Source organism: Dendrobates tinctorius, unplaced genomic scaffold, assembly GCF_039654945.1.
Source record: "Dendrobates tinctorius isolate UK_male_01 unplaced genomic scaffold, ASM3965494v1 ptg000332l, whole genome shotgun sequence".
Lineage (NCBI taxonomy): Eukaryota > Metazoa > Chordata > Amphibia > Anura > Dendrobatidae > Dendrobates > Dendrobates tinctorius.
The window spans coordinates 1,715,716-1,739,710 of record NW_027361998.1 but is presented as its reverse complement, the minus strand read 5'-3'; the positions used below and the strand labels follow the sequence as shown (position 1 = coordinate 1,739,710).

At 45.0% G+C, this 23,995-nt stretch overlaps 1 protein-coding gene across 1 annotated transcript in view; it reads left to right on the top strand.

Moving 5' to 3' along the window:
- ADCY3 (adenylate cyclase 3) overlaps positions 1–23,995 on the top strand; it is a 288,173-nt gene that overhangs the window by 155,268 nt on the left and 108,910 nt on the right. Inside the window, exons 3-9 of the mRNA XM_073561916.1 lie at positions 11,144–11,274; positions 11,522–11,633; positions 11,739–11,866; positions 17,092–17,250; positions 20,009–20,174; positions 20,463–20,582; positions 22,963–23,105. Coding sequence (XP_073418017.1) covers positions 11,144–11,274; positions 11,522–11,633; positions 11,739–11,866; positions 17,092–17,250; positions 20,009–20,174; positions 20,463–20,582; positions 22,963–23,105 — 959 coding nt within the window. The remainder of the gene's footprint in view (positions 1–11,143; positions 11,275–11,521; positions 11,634–11,738; positions 11,867–17,091; positions 17,251–20,008; positions 20,175–20,462; positions 20,583–22,962; positions 23,106–23,995) is intronic.

The window sequence follows — 23,995 nt, the reverse complement described above, 5'->3', positions numbered from 1 at the left end:
AATATAACTACTATAATACTGCCCCTATGTACAAGAATATAACTACTATAATACTGCCCCTATATATACAAGAATATAACTACTATAATACTGCCCATATGTGCAAGAATATAACTACTATAATACTGCCCCTATGTACAAGAATATAACTACAATAATACTGCCCCTATGTACAAGAATATAACTACTATAATACTGCCCCTATATATACAAGAATATAACTACTATAATACTGCCCATATGTACAAGAATATAACTACTATAATACTGCCCCTATGTACAAGAATATAACTACTATAATACTGCCCCCTATGTACAAGAATATAACTACTATAATACTGCCCGTATGTACAAGAATATAACTACTATAATACTGCTCCTATGTACAAGAATATAACTACTATAATACTGCCCCTATATACAAGAATATAACTACTATAATACTGCCCGTATGTACAAGAATATAACTACTATAATACTGCTCCTATGTACAAGAATATAACTACTATAATACTGCCCCTATATATACAAGAATATAACTACTATAATACTGCCCATATGTACAAGAATATAACTACTATAATAATGCCCCTATGTACAAGAATATAACTACAATAATACTGCCCCTATGTACAAGAATATAACTACTATAATGCTGCCCCTATATATACAAGAATATAACTACTATAATACTGTCCATATGTACAAGAATATAACTACTATAATACTGCCCCTATGTACAAGAATATAACTACTATAATACTGCCCCCTATGTACAAGAATATAACTACTATAATACTGCCCGTATGTACAAGAATACAACTACTATAATACTGCTCCTATGTACAAGAATATAACTACTATAATACTGCCCCTATATACAAGAATATAACTACTATAATACTGCTCCTATGTACAAGAATATAACTACTATAATACTGCCCCTATATATACAAGAATATAACTACTATAATACTGCCCATATGTACAAGAATATAACTACTATAATACTGCTCCTATGTACAAGAATATAACTACTATAATATTGCCCCTATATACAAGAATATAACTACTATAATACTGCCTCTATGTACAAGAATATTACTACTATAATACTGCCCCCTGTGTACAAGAATATAACTACTATAATACTGCTCCTATGTGCAAGAATATAACTACTATAATACTACCCCCTATGTACAAGAATATAATGACTATAATACTGCTCCTATGTACAAGAATATAACTACTATAATACTGCTCCTATGTAGAAGAATATAACTACTATAATACTGCCCCCTATGTACAAGAATATAACTACTATAATACTGCCCCTATACACAAGAATATAACTACTATAATACTGCCCCCTATGTACAAGAATATAGCTACTATAATACTGCTCCCTATGTACAAGAATATAACTACTATAATACTGCTCCTATGTACAAGACTATAACTACTATAATACTGCTCCTATGTACAAGAATATAACTACTATAATACTGCCCCCTATACACAAGAATATAACTACTATAATACTGCCCCCTATGTACAAGAATATAGCTACTATAATACTGCCACTATGTACAAGAATATAACTACTATAATACTGCTCCTATGTACAAGACTATAACTACTATAATACTGCTCCTATGTACAAGAATATAACTACTATAATACTGCCCCTATGTACAAGAATATAACTACTATAATACTGCTCCTATGTACAAGAATATAACTACTATAATACTGCTCCTATGTACAAGACTATAACTACTATAATACTGCTCCTATGTACAAGAATATAACTACTATAATACTGTCCCCTATGTGCAAGAATATGACTACTATAATACTGCCCGTATGTACAAGAATATAACTACTATAATACTGCCCCTATGTACAAGAATATAACTACTATAATACTGCTCCTATGTACAAGAATATAACTACTATAATACTGCTCCTATGTACAAGAATATAACTACTATAATACTGTCCCCTATGTGCAAGAATACGACTACTATAATACTGCCCGTATGTACAAGAATATAACTACTATAATACTGTCCCCTATGTACAAGAATATAACTACTATAATACTGCTCCTATGTACAAGAATATAACTACTATAATACTGCTCCTATGTACAAGAATATAACTACTATAATACTGCTCCTATGTACAAGAATATAACTACTATAATACTGCTCCTATGTACAAGAATATAACTACTATAATACTGTCCCCTATGTGCAAGAATATGACTACTATAATACTGCCCGTATGTACAAGAATATAACTACTATAATACTGCCCCTATGTACAAGAATATAACTACTATGATACTGCTCCTATGTACAAGACTATAACTACTATAATACTGCTCCTATGTACAAGAATATAACTACTATAATACTGTCCCCTATGTGCAAGAATATGACTACTATAATACTGCCCGTATGTACAAGAATATAACTACTATAATACTGCTCCTATGTACAAGAATATAACTACTATAATACTGCCCCTATGTACAAGAATATAACTACTATAATACTGCTCCTATGTACAAGACTATAACTACTATAATACTGCTCCTATGTACAAGACTATAACTACTATAATACTGCTCCTATGTACAAGACTATAACTACTATAATACTGTCCCCTATGTGCAAGAATATAACTACTATAATACTGCTCCCTATGTACAAGAATATAACTACTATAATACTGCTCCCTATGTACAAGAATATAACTACTATAATACTGCCCGTATGTACAAGAATATAACTACTATAATACTGCCCCTATGTACAAGAATATAACTACTATAATACTGCTCCTATGTACAAGACTATAACTACTATAATACTGCTCCTATGTACAAGACTATAACTACTATAATACTGCTCCTATGTACAAGACTATAACTACTATAATACTGTCCCCTATGTGCAAGAATATAACTACTATAATACTGCTCCCTATGTACAAGAATATAACTACTATAATACTGCCCCTATGTACAAGAATATAACTACTATAATACTGCTCCTATGTACAAGACTATAACTACTATAATACTGCTCCTATGTACAAGAATATAACTACTATAATACTGTCCCCTATGTGCAAGAATATGACTACTATAATACTGCCCGTATGTACAAGAATATAACTACTATAATACTGCTCCTATGTACAAGAATATAACTACTATAATACTGCCCCTATGTACAAGAATATAACTACTATAATACTGCTCCTATGTACAAGACTATAACTACTATAATACTGCTCCTATGTACAAGACTATAACTACTATAATACTGCTCCTATGTACAAGACTATAACTACTATAATACTGTCCCCTATGTGCAAGAATATAACTACTATAATACTGCTCCCTATGTACAAGAATATAACTACTATAATACTGCTCCCTATGTACAAGAATATAACTACTATAATACTGCCCGTATGTACAAGAATATAACTACTATAATACTGCCCCTATGTACAAGAATATAACTACTATAATACTGCCCGTATGTACAAGAATATAACTACTATAATACTGCCCCTATGTACAAGAATATAACTAATATAATACTGCCCCTATGTACAAGAATATAACTACTATAATACTGCCCCTATGTACAAGAATATAACTACTATAATACTGCCCCTGTGTGCAAGAATATAACTACTATAATACTGCCCCTATGTACAAGAATATAACTACTATAATACTGTCCCTATGTATAAGAATATAACTACTGTGATGCTGTCTCCTGTTTACTGGAATATGTAATGTATGACAGGTATAATACCGCCCCCCTCTGTTTGTCAGGATTATTGCTGTGTTTGTGCCTCTGCTGGATCTTGGTTGACACATGGTGGTACCCCGGGGACCGTCCTGCGGGTTGGGAGAGGAGCGGTTACCAGGGCTGGGTACAATGGGAATATTTTGATTACTCTGCGAGGTTATTTCAGCATCTAATGAGATTATTGTGCTCGTGTTTAGCAGTCCGGATACACTTAGATGATAATGATGTTGATAATAGACAGAAACACAGAAGTCTGCGCCGAGGCCTGAATCTCCTCGTGCGTGCGAGTGCAGAACTTCTCAGAGTTTCTGTCTTCACAGAGGGAACATTTTGGACATACTGTATGTGTTGTGGGAGCAGGGAAGATGCAACTGTTCTCTTCTCTGAATTCTCTCTACTTTTTTACTAACTGTAGCCAAATGGTGGACTGTGTAGTCAAGGATTGGTCACATCAGTGCGATATGAAGGGGTAAAATAATATTTTCATCTCCGGAAGCCATGTGTAAGGCAACACAATATATTATCTTGTCGGCTTTAGGTGCAGCAGCCTGACATTGAGCGCTAAGATGGAGTTCACTATGAAAAATTGACCCAAATGTCTCCATTGTAGAGTGCAGCTGTGATCCATTTAGGCTTGTTAAAGGGTCACACATCAGCCGCCTTTCCTAGGTGGTACTTTTGAGCTTTGAAATAACCTCTTTAGCACAGCTCCTTGCATTGTGTGCATCGATGGAGGCACAGCTCCTTGCATTGTGTACATCGGTGGAGGCGCAGCTCCTCGCATTGTGTGCATCGGTGGAGGCGCAGCTCCCCGCATTGTGTACATCGGTGGAGGAACAGCTCCTTGCATTGTGTACATCGGTGGAGGCACAGCTCCTCGCATTGTGTGCATCGGTGGAGGAACAGCTCCTTGCATTGTGTACATCGGTGGAGGCACAGCTCCTCGCATTGTGTGCATCGGTGGAGGCGCAGCTCCTCGCATTGTGTGCATCGGTGGAGGCGCAGCTCCTCGCATTGTGTACATCGGTGGAGGCGCAGCTCCTCGCATTGTGTGCATCGGTGGAGGCGCAGCTCCTCGCATTGTGTGCATCGGTGGAGGCACAGCTCCTCGCATTGTGTGCATCGGTGGAGGCACAGCTCCTCGCATTGTGTGCATCGGTGGAGGCACAGCTCCTCGCATTGTGTGCATCGGTGGAGGCACAGCTCCTCGCATTGTGTACATCGGTGGAGGCACAGCTCCTTGCATTGTGTACATCGGTGGAGGCACAGCTCCTCGCATTGTGTGCATCGGTGGAGGCACAGTTCCTTGCATTGTGTGCATCGGTGGAGGCACAGCTCCTTGCATTGTGTGCATCGGTGGAGGCGCAGCTCCTTGCATTGTGTACATCGGTGGAGGCGCAGCTCCTTGCATTGTGTGCATCGGTGGAGGCGCAGCTCCTTGCATTGTGTGCATCGGTGGAGGCGCAGCTCCTTGCATTGTGTGCATCGGTGGAGGCGCAGCTCCTTGCATTGTGTGCATCGGTGGAGGCGCAGCTCCTTGCATTGTGTGCATCGGTGGAGGCGCAGCTCCTTGCATTGTGTGCATCGGTGGAGGCGCAGCTCCTTGCATTGTGTGCATCGGTGGAGGCGCAGCTCCTCGCATTGTGTGCATCGGTGGAGGCACAGCTCCTTGCATTGTGTGCATCGGTGGAGGCGCAGCTCCTTGCATTGTGTACATCGGTGGAGGCGCAGCTCCTTGCATTGTGTGCATCGGTGGAGGCACAGCTCCTTGCATTGTGTGCATCGGTGGAGGCGCAGCTCCTTGCATTGTGTACATCGGTGGAGGCGCAGCTCCTTGCATTGTGTGCATCGGTGGAGGCACAGTTCCTTGCATTGTGTGCATCGGTGGAGGCACAGCTCCTTGCATTGTGTGCATCGGTGGAGGCGCAGCTCCTTGCATTGTGTGCATCGGTGGAGGCACAGCTCCTTGCATTGTGTGCATCGGTGGAGGCGCAGCTCCTTGCATTGTGTACATCGGTGGAGGCGCAGCTCCTTGCATTGTGTGCATCGGTGGAGGCACAGTTCCTTGCATTGTGTGCATCGGTGGAGGCACAGCTCCTCGCATTGTGTACATCGGTGGAGGCGCAGCTCCTTGCATTGTGTACATCGGTGGAGGCGCAGCTCCTCGCATTGTGTGCATCGGTGGAGGCACAGCTCCTCGCATTGTGTGCATTGGTAGTGGACATGAATGGTGCTGCAAGCTGTGTCCCATACCATTGAATAGTTGAGATCTTGCAGTACCATTCGGAGCTGTACCACTTCTATTATACCATGGCACCTTTAGTCTGTGAGGTCCGATCCTCAGACAACCCTTTAATTTTGAGGTATGTGAAAGGCACACTGTGTCCAAAGAGCTCACAATCATGTATGAAAAATCCTACACCGAGGCGGCTTCTTCGAGCTTGTTGTGTCTCCCTCTTTATCCGTCTCCTTCCTTCCACATGATGAGTCTGTCCATATACAGGCAGATCCGGCAGCTGGACCCCGCACTGAGCAGCTGGCGCACTGCCGGATTTGGCCACAGATATCTTGTTTGGGTTTTTGTTTTTCTTTGAAGGCTCGGTTTTATCTTGTCCTACTTAATGTCCAACAGGAAAAATCTGATATTAACTTGTCTGCGTGAGTTCAGAGAGAGAGGTTTTATGGGGACTCTAATTCATAAGAAAAATGGATCCAATCGTACTGAAAAACTCCGGCTAATAGTCCAAAATGCGGCCAAAAATAGGAAAAATGTGAAATGTTACGACATGGTGGCTTTTTACAGTGGTGGAAGGGTCGGGCTCCACGTTGTAAAATATTAATGTACTGATGATAAAAAATATAAATATGGCTTATCATGATGAACGTCTAACAAGCAAGCACAATCTTTGGTTAGGGAGTGAATGAGTTAGGGCAGAGACAGACTGCGTATAACTCGTGCGAGAATCAAAAAAGATTTGTGTTACCCTGTGACGAAAGCACACCCTGTGCCACCAATATGTCACGATCCCACCACCGACCCGGGTTTGTCAGTGGACGGAGGGACGTGACGCACTGCCGGCACACGGCTATCACAGGCACAGTGGGGGGCTTATCTTAGTTATCCCGCCACCGGCACCATGTGACAAAAATATACAGCAAGCTAATCTTGCTCTAACAATTTATCGCAGGGGGGTATTTTGGATGCCCCACCACTGTTACCAACCTTCCAAGAACTGTGCGGATTTATGTATATCCCACTTTCTCAGTTCCACTTTGGAACTCGCAGCTCTCCGGCGCCCCCCTTACCCTCAGGTCAGTCAGGGAACTGCACCTAGCATAATTAGTTGCCGGATGGGCTGCTTGTTGTGCAAGGGCAATTAGACTACTGCAGTAAGGGAATTATCAATGCATTGGCCGCGGCCACCCATTCAGCATGTAAGACCCTTCCGTACTGCCAACTAGCCCAACCAACCACACACACCACGCTGCCACCAGCCACGATTCACTTAATCAAAGAGTTAATTAAGAGGATCCGTGGCAAACTCCCAAATTAGTAGCGATTATCTAAAAAAGGCGCATAGTTAGTTTCTTTGAGCATGGAGACAAACTGATAATTTTATCATTTATTCCCAAAAAGGTGGGCAGTGATTACACAGATAAAAGTTGTTACAAAGTTGAGACAGTAAATATGTACATTGCAAATATCAAAATAAATGGATGAAAACAGAAATTACACTTACAGTTGCTGATGGTTCTTTAGGCAACCCATGTGGGGAAAGAAGGCGGAGCCACACATCCCCAGACATCTGCTTGTCTTTTCAGCATCAAAACTCCAGCTTAACTGATGAATTGTAAGGGAGGGGTATCTTATAGCCTAGGGTCGGTTACATTACGAAAGGGGCAGTCTGCAGAAGTTCAGCCCCCCTTTCTCCAAGTTGCCATTTAACTAAAAAACTTATAATAACCATATCTTAACTAGGGAAGCTCATATAGACACATCGAGCGTCTCATTGGTTGTAGTTTATCGAATACAATTAAACAACATCAAACATGCCATAATTAAGACACTCCATTTGGGAGCAATCCCTATCTCAGTTTCTGGAGGGGTTAGAGCCGTGAAAATTAGAGGTTAGAAAGCTGGTTTCGTGCCCTTCGCAGAAATGTAATTGTTATATCTCTGCCGCGAGGGAGGTGCACGCTAGAGCTTCTTTAATATCTCTCATTGTTTTATTTCAGCCGCATGTCTCAGACAAAGAAATGCTGTCCCTTAACTAATCAACATTGCTTTCTACAACAGGAAATGGACGGTGTCCTGTTACCAAATGCAGGCAGAGAGCTGTAAGTGAATAAGGAGGGAGAATCAAAAGGAGGGGGGCTGCAGCTGTGTGACAGGGAGATTTTCTCCTAGAATGGAGGATTCTGGAAGGTTCCAACAAAATCATGCCTTACAGTACATTACATATCCACACAATTCAATATTGCTTTCCTTTCTATCCTCACCGCGCTCGTACTAAAAAAAAAAAAAAAAAAGTGTTATATGTAGAATGGAAATGAAGAAATAAATCCATCTTTAAATGAGTTGTCTCCTGACAGACCAATGATCTGGCTATCAGTGATGTGACGATCAATAATGACCACAGAGATCAAGTCCAAAGATAGCTAACAATAGATCCTTCTGAATCCTTTCTCTGTCTTCTCTAGAGAAGCTTGAACAATGGGCAGCGAATGGTATTTAACTGGGAGAAATGCAGGATTCTACATCTGTGCAAGAAAAATGAAAATTACATCTATAGAACTAAGCAACAGCACGTGCGAAAAATAGTTGGGTATACTAATAGATCACAGGCTGCACATGAGTCAACAGTGTGATGCAGCAGCAAAAACTGCAAACATAGTTCTAGGATGTATTAAGAGAAGCATAGAGTCTAGATCACGTGAAGTAATTACCCCCTCTACTCCTCCTTGGTCAGGCCTCATCTGGAATACTGTGTCAAGTTCTGGGCACCACATTTTAAAAAGGACATCGAAAAACTGGAGCAAGTTCAGAGAAGAGCGACCAGGATGGTGAGCGGACTGCAAAGTATGTCCTATGAGGAACGGTTATAGGATTTGGGAATGTTTAGCTTGCAAAAAAAGAAGGCTAAGAGGAGACTTAATAGCTAGTCTACAGATATCTGAAGGGCTGTCACATTGTAGAGGGATCATTATTATTCTCATTGGCACATGGAAACACGAGAAGCAATGGAATGAAACTGAAAGCCTGGAGAACCTTACTCCCTAGTGCGTTGGCTGCTCCATATTGGGAAAGGTTTCCAGTACTAAGGAAGCCAAAATATACAGAAATGTACTATAATAGGAATCTTTTCTGGTGCATAGTTCACACTTTCTAGTGAGCGATTTAGCTTTTACTCTGCAGATTTTCTATTGTCAGACGCAAGGTTAAGGCATATCGGTCCTCTCGGCTCCGCCACACATTTTAATAAGTTTTTCTGGTATCATGAGTCAAAACCACTTTTAAGCAGTGAAGTGATTCCCTGATCGCCTGAGAAAGCTAGCTGGTCTCCCGCAGAGACCGGACCACCGTGTGCCCAGCTGGAGCACCAATCTATAGTCGTGCTCCACCACCAGACATGAGCGCCGTTACGTCAGGCTTGGCGTTGTCCCTGAAGTCGTCTTCTTCAGTCTGGAGTTGTGATAATGTGTGCACACCATGAGCTTTGTCTCATACACTAATCTTTCCCATGAGAAGTAGAGGCCACCCTGGATGATCCTAAGAAGACTTGAAGAGTTTTTCTTAAAAAAATAATGTCCTCTGGTTAAGAGATAAAATACTAATGTTATCTCAATGGTATGAAGCATCGGGCTGGAGATTTGTCATTGTTTTATACAAATAATATTGCTGCACTTGGATGGGGGGGGATTTTTTGGTAGACAAACAGTGCGTGCATTTTTATGAGCCCTGGAGGACAGTGGTAAATATTTTCTGAGTCCGGATTATGTTATGTACATTTCATGAACTCGAATGAATGGAGAACGGTATGCACGATCCATGAGTCCTGGTAGATAGTGGTAGGTACGTTTCATGATTCCTGGTAGGCAGTAATATTTTATATTCTGTGAGTCCTGGTGGACAGTGGTATGTACTGCACAATCCATGAGTCCTGGCGGACAGTGGTAAGTACATTCCATGAGTTCTGTTTTGTAGTTCATGATAAATCTACATTACTTATTTCCTAGAAAAAAGGGAGGTGTCACTGGAGATAAATTATGTATACAGTATCTTGGTGGTCAGTGGCATATACATTCTATGAGTTCAGGTGGGCAGTGGTATGTTTATTCCCCAAAACATGGCGGACAGTAGTATGTACATTCTATGAGCCCAGGTGGACAGTGGTATGTACATTCTATGAGCCCAGGTGGACAGTGGTATGTACATTCTATGAGCCCAGGTGGACAGTGGTATGTACATTCTATGAGCCCAGGTGGACAGTGGTATGTACATTCTATGAGCCCAGGTGGACAGTGGTATGTACATTCTATGAGCCCAGGTGGACAGTGGTATGTACATTCTATGAGCCCAGGTGGACAGTGGTATGTACATTCTATGAGCCCAGGTGGACAGTGGTATGTACATTCCACAATTCCTCATTGGTCGGTCATGGTAAATCTACATCACTTACTTTAGTTACTAAGCAGAAAGGGGTGAACCTTATATTTAAATCCCTCTCTAACAAGCCATACAACTTAGCTTTTATTATTATAATATCTAAAAATACATACTGGTGATAATATAATAATGTCCCTAATCTGCTTAGTATAAATTGGTTGATGACATCACTATCTGATAGAACAGGACATACAATTTATAGCACATGTTTCGCCGCATCAGCTGCATCATCAGGGGATGGGACTATATGATTCTTGCCGTAGTCCCATCCCCTGATGATGCCACTGATGCGGTGAAACATGTGCTATAAATTGTATGTCCTAATGTACCCGATAGTGGTGGCACCCTGGGGCGTCATCATCTGAAAATATAGGTAGTCTACCTTACAACCACTTTATACTAAGCAGATGAGGGTAGAGTCGCGCCTTCTGCCTCCTGTATTGTGGGCATCCATCACAGTTACATTTCATGGAGGCGACCCTAGTGTATATATATATATATATTTATTTTTTTTTGAGTCTTTTTTTTTTTACAGTCATTTTCAGCGAGAAGTTAGCCAGCACCTCATGTTCTCGAATTCCCGATAAGCCGAGGACAATGGCTCCTTCTGATCCTGGCTCTTGTGTATCTCTCGCAGGAACGTCTCCTCCTCTCCATTCTGCCCAAACATATTGCGGATGAGATGCTCAACGACATGAAGAAAGACCAAAAACAGAAAGAGCTGCAGCAGTTTAACACCATGTACATGTACCGGCACGAGAACGTCAGGTATGACGGGGCCCTTACAGGAGCCCTTATCGATATGGGAATCCTTAAAAAAGACTTTATGCGATTATAAAAGACATGGCCACCTTCTTCTAGACAGTCCATGGGTGGTGTCCGGTCCTGCAGCTCACCTCCACTGGAGAGAATAAGGCTGAGCTGCAATACCGCTCACAACCTGCGGCCAAGAGTGGCGCTGCACAGCAAGCCTTCGCGGCAGATTATGACCCCGGTACTCTCTGTCTCCTGACAGTATCCTCTTCGCGGACATCGTAGGCTTCACGCAGCTTTCGTCATCCTGCAGCGCCCAGGAGCTGGTAAAGCTGCTCAATGAATTATTTGCCCGCTTCGACAAGCTTGCAGCGGTGAGTTCCGTGCGTCTTCAGGTGTAGCAGAGCTGAGGTTGTCGGCGGTTTGGAAGCCACATGACCGTCCTGCCGTCCTAACACTTGTGCCTTTTGGTCTCCTAGAAATATCACCAGCTGAGGATTAAGATTCTGGGTGACTGTTACTACTGTATCTGCGGCCTCCCGGACTACAGAGACGACCACGCCTACTGCTCCATCATGATGGGTCTGGCGATGGTCGACGCCATATCGTAAGTGCCGCGTTGGTGCGGGCTACGTGTACAATATTTATCTTGCACTGTTGCAAGGAATGCTAGAATGCATCCTTCACTACCCTAGTCCACCAGGGATGGAGATTTCTCTGTTGCTCTAGACCACCAGGGATAGTTTTTTTTTTTTTACATCTTCACTGTCTAAGATCAATACATTATTATTATACATTTATATAGCGCCATTTATTCCATGGCGCTTTACATGTCAAAAGGGGAAATATAGACAAGTACAATAAACATGAGCAATACAAGACACACACAAGTACAGAAGGAGAGAGGACCCTGCTCGCGAGGGCTCACAGTCTACAGGGGTGGGTGAGGATACAGTAGGAGAGGGGAGAGCTGGTTGTACGGCGATTCAGTAGACTGAGGATGATAGCAGGTTATAGGCTTGTCGGAAGAGGTGGGTCTTCAGGTTCTTCGTGAAGGTTTCCATGGTAGGTGAGAGTCTGATGTGTTGGGATAGAGAATTCCAGAGTATGGGGGAAGCACGGGAGAAGTCTTGTATGCGGTTGTGGGAAGAAGAGATAAGGGGGGAGTAGAGAAGGAGATCTTGAGAGGATCGAAGGTTGCTTGCGGGTAAGTACCGGGAGACCATTTCACAGATGTATGGAGGAGACAGGTTGTGGATGGCTTTGTATGTCATAGATAGGAGCCTCTGGACGATAGGAAGCCAATGAAGGGCTTGGCATGGGGAGAGGCTGGGGAATAGCGGGGAGACAGGTGGATTAGTAGGGCAGCAGAATGTAGGATGGATTGAAGTGGTGCTAGAGGGGAGGCCACAAAGTAGGAGGTTGCAGTAGTCGAAGCAGGAGATGATAAGGGCTGTCACTAGTGTTTTTGTGGTGTCATGGTCAAAGAATGCACATAAGGAATACAGTACATAATACAGTACTTAACCCACTTACTTTCTTAGACCACCAAGTATACTGACAGTAACCCCTTCACAGCCATAGATTTCCAGGGATACTTGAACTAAGCCCTCTCACTGCCCTAGATCACTAGATAGATTGACATTATCCCTATCACTACACTAGACCCTCAGGGATCTTAACTTTAGCATGGTCAAGATCCCCAGGCAGGGACTAACTGGGGCTCAAATTTAGACCTGCCCTATGCTGTCCCCACCCTGAGCCCCAGATAGGGATATTTATTACTAATATTACCCTGCCTGGAGGAAATCAGCATTTACTACAAGACCAATATTTCTGATAATGCCAATAATACCGCCATATAAGACTGAATAATAATACCGCAATAATAATATTACAATACAAGAGATAAGTACCAACAGTATTGATAATACCACCATAGTGATCGTTAAAGGGGTTGTCCAAGTTTGAGGTTAAGTTCAAACATTGTTGGGAGCGGCTGTCATTTGACAGCAAGTATGCGATTTCCCCACCTCCAGACACTTTCCAACTAAACCTGCTCGGCCTGGCTAAATTCACTCGTATTGAGTGAGGCCGTGCACGTCTAGTCGGCATGTGACTGCGTGTATGCAAATCACATACATGCATGCAAATCACAGGCATGACCGCTGTCTCCCAGCGCCAGAGAATGCTCCCATCCTGCAATGCACACACCGTGAGGATTCACAAGTCTGCAGTCACACGGGGTGACACAGAGCGTCTGCCTCCTTATAATAATGCCTCTATATTATAGTAATGCACTGGAGCAGGGGCGTACATGAAAATAACAGGCGCCCCATAGCAAAAGTCCTATCACATCACAGAAGATCATATCTCCCAACTTCTTAAGAAACAGAGAAGGAAAAATACTGCAGCATTTACACAGTTAATCTTCCCCTACTGAAGCCCCTAAGTGGTCTTACCCACTATGATACCCCTTTCATGACCCCCTCCATAGACTATTATGTCAGCACATGGTATGATTACCCCACACATCCAAAACAAATTATGATTTCCCACAGCACACCATACAGTTCGATGTGTGTTTCGCACATTTGCTTCTTCAGGGTGGAATGTCACCCCTGAGGAAGCAAACGTGTGAAACGCTTGTTTGGACACGGATTTCTAAATGATTTGACTTTTATCTGATCTATAGATCTGTAATGCCGCACATCTATTCCTCCACCGCCCTCTTTGGTGTGTTTTACGTAACATAAGACATGTGGTACAATTATGCACTTTTATATATATTTTTTTTTTATCATTTATTTATAATTATTGATTAATCTTCCTCATGACTTTGCACAGATCATCAAATATTGAGTCTATTATTATTTTCATATTTATATTCCCAATCTTTCTCCCCACCCGCTTGTTATTGTGCTGATTAATTCCTTGGGAAAAAAAAATATATATTTTTGTACATATTATATGAATTTGATATTATGAATTATTTTAAAGTTATTTAATAAATAATTTTAATCTTCTATTTCAAGTGCGGCTCTATAGGTTGTATAGTCTTCCTCTTCTTCACACACTTATACTTTGGCAATTGTAAATGGGTTATCTGTATTGTTGAGCTCATACTGCCCCATACGAGAGGGAACATTGTATATACTGTCAGACCCTCTACATCAGGGTCTCAAACTCGGCAGAGTAAATGGGCCGTGCATAAAAAAAATGTAAGCTGGCGGGCCGCATTCCTTTCAAACTTAATACAGCCACAATTGATAGCGGTATCTAAGGGGTTAAACAGCCGCGATCGGTGCTAATAACCGATCGTGGCCGTTCACATAGGTTGTCAGCTGCGATATACAGCTTACGTCAGCGGATGATAGTGTTGTCTCTGCATGTGAGCCCGCGCTATCATCTCACTGTACAGGCACAGCCACCTGCAAAATCCTGCAATGGGGGGAAAGTCGCGCCTCCGCTATCAGCGCGCTGTCATCACGCAGGGCCACAGCCACTACGGAGCGGCGCACTCCTCCTCTCTGCGTGAGCAGTGGCGTAACTACAAAATTTTGGGCCCTGATGCGAACTTTCAAATGGGGCCCCCCCATGCCAAAATACACGCACATCTCCGCTCAGCACACCTCGTACACGCATGGCTCCGCTCTGCACACCTTGTACACACATGGCTCTACACACCTTGTACACGCGCGGCTCCTCTCAGTCCACCTTGTACACACGCGGCTCTGCTCTGCACACTTCATACACACACGGCTTCGCTCCGTACACCTCGTACACACATGGCTCCGCTCCCTACACCTCAGTCCTCGAACACACACGGCTCCGCTCCGTACACCTCGTACATACATGGCTCTGCTCCGTACACCTCGTACACACATGGCTCTGCTCCGTACACTTGTACACACACGACTCCGCTCCGTACTCCTCGTACACACACGGCTCCGCTCCCTACACCTCAGTCCTCGAACACACACGGCTCCGCTCCGTACACCTCGTACATACATGGCTCTGCTCCGTACACCTCGTACACACATGGCTCTGCTCCGTACACTTGTACACACACGACTCCGCTCCGTACTCCTCGTACACACATGGCTCCGCTCCCTACACCTCAGTCCTCGAACACACACGGCTCCGCTCCGTACTCCTCATACACACACGGCTCCGCTCCGTACTCCTCGTACACACACGGCTCCGCTCCGTACACCTCGTACACACAGGGCTCCGCTCCGTACTCCTCGTACACACACGGCTCCACTCCGTACACTTGTACACACACGGCTCCGCTCCGTACACCTCGTACACACACGGCTCCGCTCCGTACACCTCGTACACACGCGGCTCAGCTCCGTACACCTCGTACACACACGGCTCCGCTCCGTACACCTCGTACACACAGGGCTCCGCTCCGTACACCTCGTACACACACGGCTCCGCTCCGTACTCCTCGTACACACACGGCTCCGCTCCGTACACCTCGTACACACAGGGCTCCGCTCCGTACACCTCGTACACACACGGCTCCGCTCCGTACACCTCGTACACACATGGCTCTGCTCCGTACACCTCGTACACACATGGCTCTGCTCCGTACACTTGTACACACACGGCTCCGCTCCGTACACCTCGTACACACACGGCTCCGCTCCGTACTCCTCGTACACACACGGCTCCGCTCCGTACACCTCGTACACACACGCTCCGCTCCGTACACCTCGTACACACGCGGCTCCGCTCCGTACACCTCGTACACACACGGCTCCGCTCCGTACACCTCGTACACACACGTCTCCACTCCGTACACCTCGCACACACGCTACTGCGCTCCGTACACCTCGTACACACACGACTCCGCTCCGTACTCCTCGTACACACACGTCTCCACTCCGTACACCTCGTACACACACGTCTCCACTCCGTACACCTCGCACACATGCTGCTGCGCTCCGTACACCTCGTACACACGCGGCTCCGCTCTGTACACCTCATACACACACGGCTCTGCTCCGTACACCTCGTACACACACGTCTCCACTCCGTACACCTCGCACACATGCTGCTGCGCTCCGTACACCTCGTACACACACGGCTCTGCACTGTACACCTCGTACACACACACATGGCTCCGCTCCGTACACCTCGTACACACACGGCTCTGCACTGTACACCTCGTACACACACACATGGCTCCGCTCCGTACACCTCGCCCACTTGCGGCTCCGCTCCGTACACCTCGTACACACACATGGCTCTGCTCCGTACACCTCGCACACACATGGCTCTGCTACATCCAACCTGTAAACCCCTCCTGACCCCACACATAAACTTTACCCGCATCCAGCACCATGGCAACCAGCACAGACAGCAGCGTCGGAGGCCCCCTGCTCATGTGACCCCTGACTCCTCCCCCTCCTGTGACTTCATCCCAGGTCCTGTGCACACAGAACAGCCATCGCGCGCTCCTGAATGCGTGCTTTCCCCCTTCTACCTGCCTCAGGGAGTGAGACATGTGGTGCACCGCGGGCCGCAGATGACTGCCTCAGGGCCGCGTGTTGGAGACCTCTGCTCTACATAGACATACGTAGATAAAAAACGTAACATTCTGGCTCCCTCCACTCACCACTAGGTGGAGCTCAGGAGTTCACTGCATACAGCACACCAGTATGACGTGGGCTCCCCTAGTGGTGGCAATTTCTCAGTATAGGAATCTTTGATCTGCACACAACTCAGTCTCAGTGTTTGTGTTGCAGAATCTGACTCTCGAGTCTGTAAAATAAGAAAAGAGCACAAACTGTTAAGACTTTGGATGTTTTGCTTGTGAAGGTATGTAAGAGAGAAGACAAAAACAGACGTGGACATGCGCGTGGGCGTTCACACAGGGACAGTTATCGGAGGAGTTCTGGGACAGAAACGTTGGCAATATGACGTGTGGTCTACGGATGTCACCCTGGCTAACAAGATGGAGGCTGGAGGAATCCCCGGGTAAGGTGACCTAAAACGGAGGGTGAAACATATTGTACTTTGCGTGGGTTTTAGGCAGGTGTGGAAAAATTGGGGAAGATTGCAAAAATAGAAGGGTTAATAGTTTATTATATATCAATTAACAAAATGCAAAGTGAATGAAGAAAAGAGAAATCTAAATCCCACCAGTATCTCGTGACCACCCGTCACCTCCATCATCAGTATCTGGTGACCGCCCGTCGCCTCCATCATCAGTATCTGGTGACCGCCCGTCACCTCCATCATCAGTATCTGGTGACCGCCCGTCACCTCCATCATCAGTATCTGGTGATCGCCCGTCACCTCCATCATCAGTATCTGGTGATCGCCCGTCACCTCCATCATCAGTATCTGGTGATCGCCCGTCACCTCCATCATCAGTATCTGGTGATCGCCCGTCACCTCCATCATCAGTATCTGGTGATCGCCCATCACCTCCATCATCAGTATCTGGTGACCGCCCATCGCCTCCATCATCAGTATCTGGTGACCGCCCATCGCCTCCATCATCAGTATATGGTGACCGCCCGTCACCTCCATCATCAGTATCTGGTGATGCCCATCGCCTCCATCATCAGTATCTGGAGACTGCCCATCGCCTCCATCATCAGTATCTGGAACCGCCTGTCACCTCCATCACCAGTATCTGGTGACCGCCCGTCGCCTCCATCATCAATATCTGTGCCCACCAGTCGCCTCCATCATCAGTGTCTGGTGACCGCCCATCACCTCCGTCACTTTTCTCGTCACTTGTACACAGGTTATGGAGGATCTCGGCAGGAGGTCACCAGATACTGATGAAGGAGACGACGAACGGTCACCAGATACTGATGATGGAGGCGATGGGCTGTCACTAGATACTGATGATGGAGGCGACGGATGGTCACCAGATACTGATGAAGGAGACGACGAACGGTCACCAGATACTGATGATGGAGGTGATGGGCTGTCACTAGATACTGATGATGGAGGCGACGGGCCGTCACCAGATTTTGATGATGGAGGTGACGGGCTGTCACTAGATACTGATGATAGAGGTGACGGGCGGTCACCAGATACTGATGAAGGAGACGACGAACGGTCACCAGATACTGATGATGGAGGCGATGGGCTGTCACTAGATACTGATGATGGAGGCGACGGACGGTCACCAGATACTGATGAAGGAGACGACGAACGGTCACCAGATACTGATGATGGAGGTGATGGGCTGTCACTACATACTGATGATGGAGGCGACGGGCCGTCACCAGATATTGATGATGGAGGTGACGGGCTGTCACTAGATACTGATGATAGAGGTGACGGGCGGTCACCAGATACTGATGAAGGAGACGACGAACGGTCACCAGATACTGATGATGGAGGTGATGGGCTGTCACTAGATACTGATGATGGAGGCGACGGGCCGTCACCAGATATTGATGATGGAGGTGACGGGCGGTCACCAGATATTGATGATGGAGGCAACGGACAGTCACCAGATTCTGATGATGGAGGCGACGGGCGGTCAATAGATACTGATGATGGAGGTGACGGGCGCTCACCAGATACTGATGATGGGGGAGACGGGCGGTGACCAGATACTGATGATGGAAGCGACGGGTGGTTACCAGATACTGATGATGGAGGAGACGGGCGATCACCAGATACTGATGATGGAGGCGATGGGCGATCACCAGATACTAATGATGGAGGAGACGGGCGATCACCAGATACTGAAGATGGAGGAGACGGGCAGTTACCAGATAATGATGATGGAAGGGAAGGGCGATCACCAGTTACTGATGATGGAGGTGATGGGCGGTCACCAGATACTGATGATAGAGGCGATGGGCGATCACCAGATACTGATGATGGAGGAGACGGGTGCTCACCAGATACTGATGATGGAGGAGACGGGCAGTTACCAGATAATGATGATGGAAGGGACGGGCGATCACCAGTTACTGATGATGGAGGTGATGGGCGATCACCAGATACTGATGATGGAGGCGATGGACGATCACCAGATACTGATGATGGAGGAGACGGGCGATCACCAGATACTGATGATGGAGGCGATGGGCGATCACCAGATACTGATGATGGAGGAGACGGGCGATCACCAGATACTGAAGATGGAGGAGACGGGGAGTTACCAGATAATGATGATGGAAGGGAAGGGTGATCACCAGTTACTGATGATGGAGGTGATGGGCGGTCACCAGATACTGATGATAGAGGCGATGGGCGATCACCAGATACTGATGATGGAGGAGACGGGTGCTCACCAGATACTGATGATGGAGGAGACGGGCAGTTACCAGATAATGATGATGGAAGGGACGGGCGATCACCAGTTACTGATGATGGAGGTGACGGGCAGTTACCGGATACTGATGATGGAGGTGGTGGGCGATCACCAGATACTGATGATGGAGGCGATGGGCGATCACCAGATACTGATGATGGAGAAGACCAGCGCTCACCAGATACTGATGATGAAGGAGACGGGCAGTTACCAGATAATGATGATGGAGGTGACGGGCAGTTACCAGATACTGATGATGGAGGAGACGGACGCTCACCAGATACTAACACTTGTATATTTGGAAGCTTCTCACTTTGCAGCCTTTTTCCACACCTGCCTAATACTTTATATACATTTTTAACTCCTAGAAAGCCTAATAGTGTTTTTTTCCCAAATGACCAAAAAGAAGCCGATTTCTGACGTCTCCTATTTTCCCCCTGATCACAGACGGGTGCACATCTCCCAAAGCACGTATGATTGTCTGAAGGGGGAATTTGATGTGGAGCCCGGAGAGGGCGGCACGAGGTGTGACTACCTGCGAGAGAAGGGCATTGTCACATACTTGGTGGTTGTCCCCAAGCAGCCTGTAAATAAGAATGGTATAAATGGAGTGGTAAGTGTTACTGATGTCTTTATGATCTCCCAGGAGTCTGCGGGTCGGGTAATTTCCCAAATGTTGCCCAGTCTGTTACTCAAAGTTTTCCTGTGTCTAACATCACCATTAGGGCAGCAAGGGAGAACATTAACATCTACTAGACCTGAGTTTGGCTCGGTTCCTCATGGGCGTGGCATTGTTGGGTGTAGTTATTGGACTGGGTGTGGCTTAGATGAAATATGGGCAGGGCTTAGTGTGCTGATGGGTAAGTTTGCGACTTTGTTTCCCCTTTCTCGTCCTGTTCAGAAGCTTTCGTTGACGTCGTCGCACGGAAACTCCCCGCAATTGATCAACACCAAGGAGTGTAACGGCAGCATCCACACAACCTGCACCACCCCGGACGAGAACGAGGAGCTGGACACCAGAGTGAGTTGCCCTCCCGGCTGAAAAGGGGTTTTCAGTAGGATATGCTCTAGATATGTGATTATGGGCATCAGGACCCCTCAACACTGACCTCAAACTGGGGTAACTGCCAAATTGCGGAGGGCCACACGTGGGTGGACAATTTCCATTCATGTATATGGAAACCCGGGCTGGGCATCTCAAAGGATTAGAGGGGTCTGAATACATTTTGTGGGTCTGCTCTGAGATTAATAGGGTATTGGGGTATGAAATTAATCCTGGGTTACAATCTGGGGTCTTTGTCTAGTGTGGGGTTTAGTTTAGGGCTTGAATACATTTGGAGGGGCCTGGTCTGTTCTATTAAATTAATTTAGGGGGACTGGTCTGGGGTCTGATATTAATTTAATTTCAGGGGGCTGGTTTTTGAGATTAATGTAAAGGTCTAGTCTGGGGACTGAATTAATTAATGTGTATGGTCTGGGGGTCAAAATATATTTAGTGGATTTGGTGTCTGATATTAATTGAAAGGGTCTGAAATTAGTTCTGGGGTCTGAAATTAATGTAGTATGTCTAGATACACTCAGAGGGTCCCGGTCTGGGGTCTTATAATAATTTAGCGGGACTGGTCAGAGGTCTGATATTATTTAGAGGTTTTAAATCCTGTCTCGGGGGTCTGAAATTAATGCAGTGCTGGTCTGGTCTGATATTAATTTAGGGTTTGAATACATTCAGGAAGGGGGGCTGGCCTGGGGTCTTCTATTATTTTATCAGCTCTGTTATATATACTTAGTGTGACTGGTTTGAGGCCTGATATTATTTAGAAGGTTTTAATATATCCTGGGGTCGGAAACTAATGAAGAAGTTAGTTTGGGGTCTGGTAATAATGATTTAGGATGTCAATTCATTTAGAGGGGCCTGGGCTGGGATGTTATATTATTTTAGCGGCCTTGTATATATTCCGGGGAGACGGTCTTAGGTCTGGTATTCTTTGAGATTAATTTAGGGGTCTAGTCTGGGGTCTGATATTAATTTAGGATGTGAATACAGTTAGATGGGCCTGGCCTGGGATATTCTATTAATTGAGAGGTTCTGTATATATTGAGGGGAACTGGTCTGATGTCTGATATTATGTAGAAGGTTTAATTACATGTCAGGGGTATGAAATAAATTTAGGGGTCTAGTCTGGGGTTTGATGTTAAATTAGGATGTGAATACATTTAGAGGGGTCTGGCCTGGGGTCTTGTATTAATTTAGTGGTTCTATATATATTGAGATGTGGTCTGAGGTCTTATATTATGTAGAGGGTTGGATTACATTTCAGGGATCTGAAATAAATTTAGGGGTATAGTCTGGGGTGTGGTATTATTTTGGGGTTCAAAACATTTAAAGGGGCCTGGCCTGGGGCCTTTTTGTAATACGCAGCTCTGTATATATTTAGTGAGATTGGTTTAAGGCCTGATATTATTTAGAAGGTTTTAATATGTCCTGAGGGGTCTGAAATTATTGTATAAGTTAGTCTGGAGTCTGATAGTAATTTAGAGTGTGAACACATTTAGAGGGGCCTGGGTTGGGGTCTTATGTTAATTTAGTGGTTCTGTATATATTGAGGGGAACTGGTCCGAGAGCTTATATTATTTAAAGGGTTTGATTATATTGCTGGGGTCTATGATTGATTTAGGAGTTTAGTCTGAGGTTTGTTATTAATTTGGGGTTGAATACATTTAGAGGGGCCTGGGCTGGGGTCTTTTTTTTTTATTTCAATTAGCAGCTCTGTATATATTCAGTGGCACTCGTGTGACGTCTCTCAATCAATTCTACAGTATCTTCTAATTAGGGAGTGAAACAATATCCCAACATTTCCATGACTTGTGAATTTTAGATTCTAGCACATTCGCTAACTTGCCGAAAAGCCTGGCTCACCCGTAACATAAATAACAGTATCTCGGGTGATCCGTGCTTAGGAATATGGCTGACTGTGTCAGATTACAGGCAATCAAGGCGCATTCCCCGCTTCTGCCTGCTATATGTGACACATGGAGCAGTTCCTTCTGTTGTAGCGCCCCCTGGAGGATTCTCTTATGACTGCAATCAGCAAGCAAAATCTAAGCTGTTGTGTGTGTGTGTGTACATACTGTGTGTGTGTATATATATATATATATACTGTATATATATATCTATTGCGATTGTCATATATGGGGGCACCATACGCCGACTCAATATCCTTCAAAGTTTTCAATATCTCTGCTTACTGTCAGTGTATGGAAACGCTCAGTGGGGGCCACAGGGCAAGGTTTTCTGCCATGTATCCTATCTTATAAGATGCAGTAATTGAGGATGAGGGATGATGAAGCAATGCCGCTCAGCATCACAATAATTCCTTATTTGCGCCCCTATCTCATCACAGGTGGTGAACCCATCTTTCCCCAACCCCCGCAGACGCCTCCGCTTGAGAGACTTGGCCGAGAGAGTCATTGACGCTCAGCAGAACGAGCAGGAGCTGAACAAACTGCTGAATGAAGCCTTGCTGGAGAGAGAGACTGTGCAAGTGTAAGTTATTCTTCTGCCTCGTAGTAGACCCTTACTCCAAAAAAAGGGGCTGGCTTTTTTATATTAAGGAAGTGATCTACTTTGGACAGCCCCCTTTAATCCTTCAACTTAACTAACCCTCAAGTGCAATTCTCCCATCCAGCCGTTTGTGTCTGAAACCAATACTTTAATAGCTACCTCTGTACATACAATAGAGGCAGACCATGTTTGTAATATGACAGTCCTGCTTGGTCTCATCCCCCCTTTTTTTTAGCAGACCTGTGCAAGGAGATGAGAATTGGCCATCATGACCCATTTTTATCTTGCCTTTTTCGGGCCCCTCTTTTTCTGTGTGCACAGAATAATATATCAGCTGCTCCTCGGGGGCGGGGACATAACTGCTTAATATACATATAACAAACTCACTGGGCCTATGTAGCATCTACCTGTTACTGTGTAGCTCTTGGCTTCAAACTTTCCCCGTTTTAGAAACCACATCTCCCCCATGCCTCAGTACCTTTAAGTAATATTCTAATACCATCTCTGTACTTACTATAGAGGTAGACTGTGTTTTTAATATGAGAGTCCTGCTTGGTCTCATCCCCTTTTTTAGTAGACCTGTGCAAGGAGATGAGAATTGGCCATCATGACCTATTTTTATCTTGCCTTTTTTTTTGGGCCCCTCTTTTTCAGAGTGCACATAATAAAATATTAGCCGCTCCTCGGGGGCGGAGATATAAGTGCTTAATATACATATAACAATCTTACAGGGCTTATGTAGCACCTACCTAATACTGTGCAGCTTCTTTTAGAGACCATATCTCCCCCATGCCTCAATCCTTGTCACCCTGAGATATTAGGGCACAAAAAAGACCCTACAGAATTGTTAATTTCCTAGAGGTTTTATCAGG